The sequence below is a fragment of the Trichomycterus rosablanca genome, chromosome 2, assembly GCF_030014385.1.
Source record: "Trichomycterus rosablanca isolate fTriRos1 chromosome 2, fTriRos1.hap1, whole genome shotgun sequence".
NCBI classification, from domain to species: domain Eukaryota; kingdom Metazoa; phylum Chordata; class Actinopteri; order Siluriformes; family Trichomycteridae; genus Trichomycterus; species Trichomycterus rosablanca.
The window spans coordinates 60,102,053-60,105,892 of NC_085989.1; the positions used below are offsets into that span (position 1 = coordinate 60,102,053).

Consider the following 3,840-nt stretch of genomic DNA (forward strand, 5'->3'; position numbering starts at 1 on the left):
ATTCCCTCCTTATTTCAGTAAATGAGGAGTAAAACACTCACCTTCAGTTCAGTTTGGTTTTAGTTCTCTCTCTTCCTCAGCTGTACTAAAGCAGATTATCAACACACAGCTTTAAATATTCAGCTCTAAACTCCACCTACCAGAAGTAGTCTCACTTTCAGTTTACAGCATTTATAATAAAACTCACATGCTGACACATGTTTACACATTTAGGTAATAAAGCTCCTGTGGTTTGTTACATGTTTGGTTTTTGGTTTGTTTCTGTGGAAACTGAAAGTAGTTGTAAGTAAAAGTTTGGACGCCTGGTCAATTCAATATTTTTTTTATATTTTTTAAGTGAAAATATTGCACATTTTATTGCACATTTAATCTCTGTTTATTTACTGATTTTAACATGTTAAAAAAATAAAATGTTAATTATTAAATGTGCATCATCTTTTCCCATATGTTAATAATTTAGTAAATTGTAACTGTGACAATGACACTAACATGGTAATTACATCTGCAGCCTTTTTCACTGTAATGATTAAGAAATCTGATCTTGATTTATATCAAACCTTCTCATCTACAAGATTTGAGAAAATACCCAATAATTATGCTCTTATCTGTGCAGAAACATTTCAGTCACCACAGCATTAAAACTGTAATGATTTGTGTAATTAATGATCTAATAACGTTCTGTGTTTAATTAGATACGAATTCAATTCTTTATATTATTGTACAAGACTGTAAAATAAGTCTGTGAGTCTGTACACTGGATCTTTCTAGGTTGGATTTAGGTTTTGAGGAAGTGGTAGCTCCATGGTTAGGGTTCTGCTAATCCAGGTCCGCCAAGCAGCCAATGTTGTGCCCTTAATCAAGGCTCTTTTTCTCTCTATGCCTTAAGGGAGCTAAATGATAGCTTACCATGCACTCTAACTCCAGCTTCCAAACAGTTAAGGATATGTTAAGAAAATAATTTGATTATACTGTTTAAGTGTATATGTACAGTATATGCCAAACATTACGACACTATACGCTCTTAAATCAGCTCTGACCAAGTAAGACTGTAGGGAAGAATTTATATTTTAGCCTATTGAGTATGATTTAAATTGCTTGTGTTAACTCCTCATACAGTGGGGCCAAAAAGTATTTAGTCAGCCACTGATTCTGCAAGTTCTGCTACTTAGAAAGATGAGAGAGGTCTGTAATTTTCATCATAGCTACACTTCAACTATGAGAGACAAAATGAGAAAAAAAATCACATTGTAGGATTTTTTAAGAATTTATCTGTAAATTATGGTGGAAAATAAGTATTTGGTCACCCACAAACAAGCAAGATTTCTGGCTCTCACAGACCTGTAACTTCTTCTTTAAGAAGCTCTTCTGTCCTCCACTTGTTACCTGTATTAATGGCACCTGTTTGACCTCGTTATCTGTATAAAAGACACCTGTCCACAGCCTCAAACAGTCAGACTCCAAACTCAACCATGGCCAAGACCAAAGAGCTGTCGAAGGACACCAGGAAGAAAATTGTAGACCTGCACCAGGCTGGGAAGAGTGAATCTACAATAGGCAAGCAGGTTGGTGTGAATAAATCAACTGTGGGAGCAATTGTAAGAAAATGGAAGACATACAAGACCATTGATAATCTCCCTCGATCTGGGGCCCCACGCAAGATCTCATCCTGTGGGGTCAAAATGATCATGAGAATGGTGAGCAAAAATCCCAGAACTACACGGAGGGACCTGATGAATGACCTGCAGAGAGCTGGGACCAAAGTAACAAAGGCTACCATCAGTAACACACTACGCCGAGAGGGACTCAAATCCTGCAGTGCCAGGCGTGTCCCCCTGCTTAAGCCAGTACATGTCCAGGCCCATCTGAAGTTTGCCAGAGAGCATATGGATGATCCAGAAGAGGATTGGGAGAATATCATGTGGTCAGATGAAACCAAAATGGAACTTTTTGGTGAAAACTCAACTCGTCGTGATTGGAGGAAGAAGAATGCTGACTTGCATCCCAAGAACACCATACCTACTGTGAAGCATGGGGGTGGAAACATCATGCTTTGGGGATGTTTTTCTGCAAAGGGGACAGGACGACTGATCCGTGTTAAGGGAAGAATGAACGGGGCCATGTATCGTGAGATTTTAAGCCAAAACCTCCTTCCATCAGTGAGAGCATTGAAGATGGAACATGGCTGGGTCTTCCAGCATGACAATGATCCCAAACACACCGCTCGGGCAACGAAGGAGTGGCTCCGTAAAAAGCATTTCAAGGTCCTGGAGTGGCCTAGCCAGTCTCCAGACCTCAACCCCATAGAACATTTGTGGAGTCCGTGTTGCCCAGCGACAGCCCCAAAACATCACTGCTCTAGAGGAGATCTGCATGGAGGAATGGGCCAAAATACCAGCTACAGTGTGTGCAAACCTGGTGAAGACTTACAGGAAACGTTTCACCTCTGTCATTGCCAACAAAGGTTATGTTACAAAGTATTGAGTTGAACTTTTGTTATTGACCAAATACTTATTTTCCACCATAATTTACAAATAAATTCTTTAAAAATCCTACAATGTGATTTCCTGGATTTTTTTTTCTCATTTTGTCTCTCATAGTTGAAGTGTAGCTATGATGAAAATTACAGACCTCTCTCATCTTTCTAAGTAGGAGAACCTGCACAATCAGTGGCTGACTAAATACTTTTTGGGCCCACTGTAAGTGGTTCTTATATATGTGAATGTGTTGTGTGTCATTTAAAACAGAGATCAGATCTGCTGAAATGAACCAGGAGGAACGAAGGATCGTGCTGATGGGGAAGACTGGTGTTGGGAAGAGTGCAAGAGGAAACACCATCCTGAATAAAAATGCTTTCAGATCAGAGAGATCTTTAAACTCTGTAACTGAATACAGCGAACTTGTAGGGACTCGAGTAGGAGGAAAGTTCATACGTGTGGTTGATACACCAGGATTGTTTGACACTAGATCACTGACACAAGATCAGTTAGTGATGGAGTTGTGCAGGAGTGTTTACCACTCACAACCAGGAGTTCATGCTTTCATTCTGGTTTTCAAATTAGATCCATTTACAGAACAGGAAGAGGAAATAATTAAGAGTTTACAGAAGGTTTTTGGTAAGAAGGTTACAGATCACATGATCATTTTGTTTACTCATGCTGAGGGTGTAAGAGAGGAAATTATACATCAGGAAAGATGCAGGAATGAACATCTCAGAAGGGTTTTAGATCAGTGTGGAGGAAGATTTCACATCTTTAATAATGCAGAACCACAGAACAGACAGCAGGTCACTGAACTTCTGCAGAAGATAGACAGGATGGTGCAGCAGAATAGAGGAAGAAATCTTTACCACCGCTGAACCACAGAACATACAGCAGGTCACTAATCCTCCACATAAGATAGAAATCACAGTAAACATCCCAGTGCAGTGGAATGGAGGATTTTATACTAATGAAATGTATAAGGAAGCACATAGCCGAACCTGGGAGGAATTGTGGGAGCAACACAAATAACTGTTTTACAGTGCAGCTGGTGTTCTAGTAGCAGTAGTGAGGTATGTGGTACTAGGAATGTAATACCTGTTCATATCAGTGTGGATGATGGGAATGATTAAGGTGGAATCAGCAGCAGCAGTAGGTGTGGAAATAACTTAAAGTAAGAAGCAGGAAGGTTTAGTAGCTTTAATGAAAGACTAAAATAAACACAGAGCTGCACAATATTAGTAAAAGTGTAGATTGCTGCAAATGTAAATTACCATCATATTACCATCATTTAACCCTAGTAAATAATCACTGTAGTGATGTTTAATCTCATCCTGTATCTCTTTGTTTATGGCCTCATTAA

At 39.2% G+C, this 3,840-nt stretch overlaps 1 protein-coding gene across 1 annotated transcript; it reads left to right on the plus strand.

Annotated features, from left to right (window-relative positions):
- Window positions 1-2,761: 2,761 nt before the first annotated feature.
- LOC134303012 (GTPase IMAP family member 9-like) lies at window positions 2,762-3,509 on the plus strand. Its single transcript, XM_062988257.1, has 2 exons — window positions 2,762-3,316; window positions 3,426-3,509. The coding sequence occupies exons 1-2, from the start codon at window positions 2,762-2,764 to the stop codon at window positions 3,507-3,509; spliced, it is 639 nt and encodes a 212-aa protein (XP_062844327.1).
- Window positions 3,510-3,840: the final 331 nt, after the last annotated feature.

Excerpts from the sequence above, each read along its gene's own strand:
- LOC134303012 (XM_062988257.1), top strand. The coding sequence starts at position 2,762 with ATGAACCAGGAGGAACGAAGGATCGTGCTGATGGGGAAGACTGGTGTT. Across the intron at positions 3,317-3,425 it reads TGCAGAAGATAGACAGGATG|TGGAATGGAGGATTTTATAC; the intron begins GTGCAGCAGAAT and ends ATCCCAGTGCAG.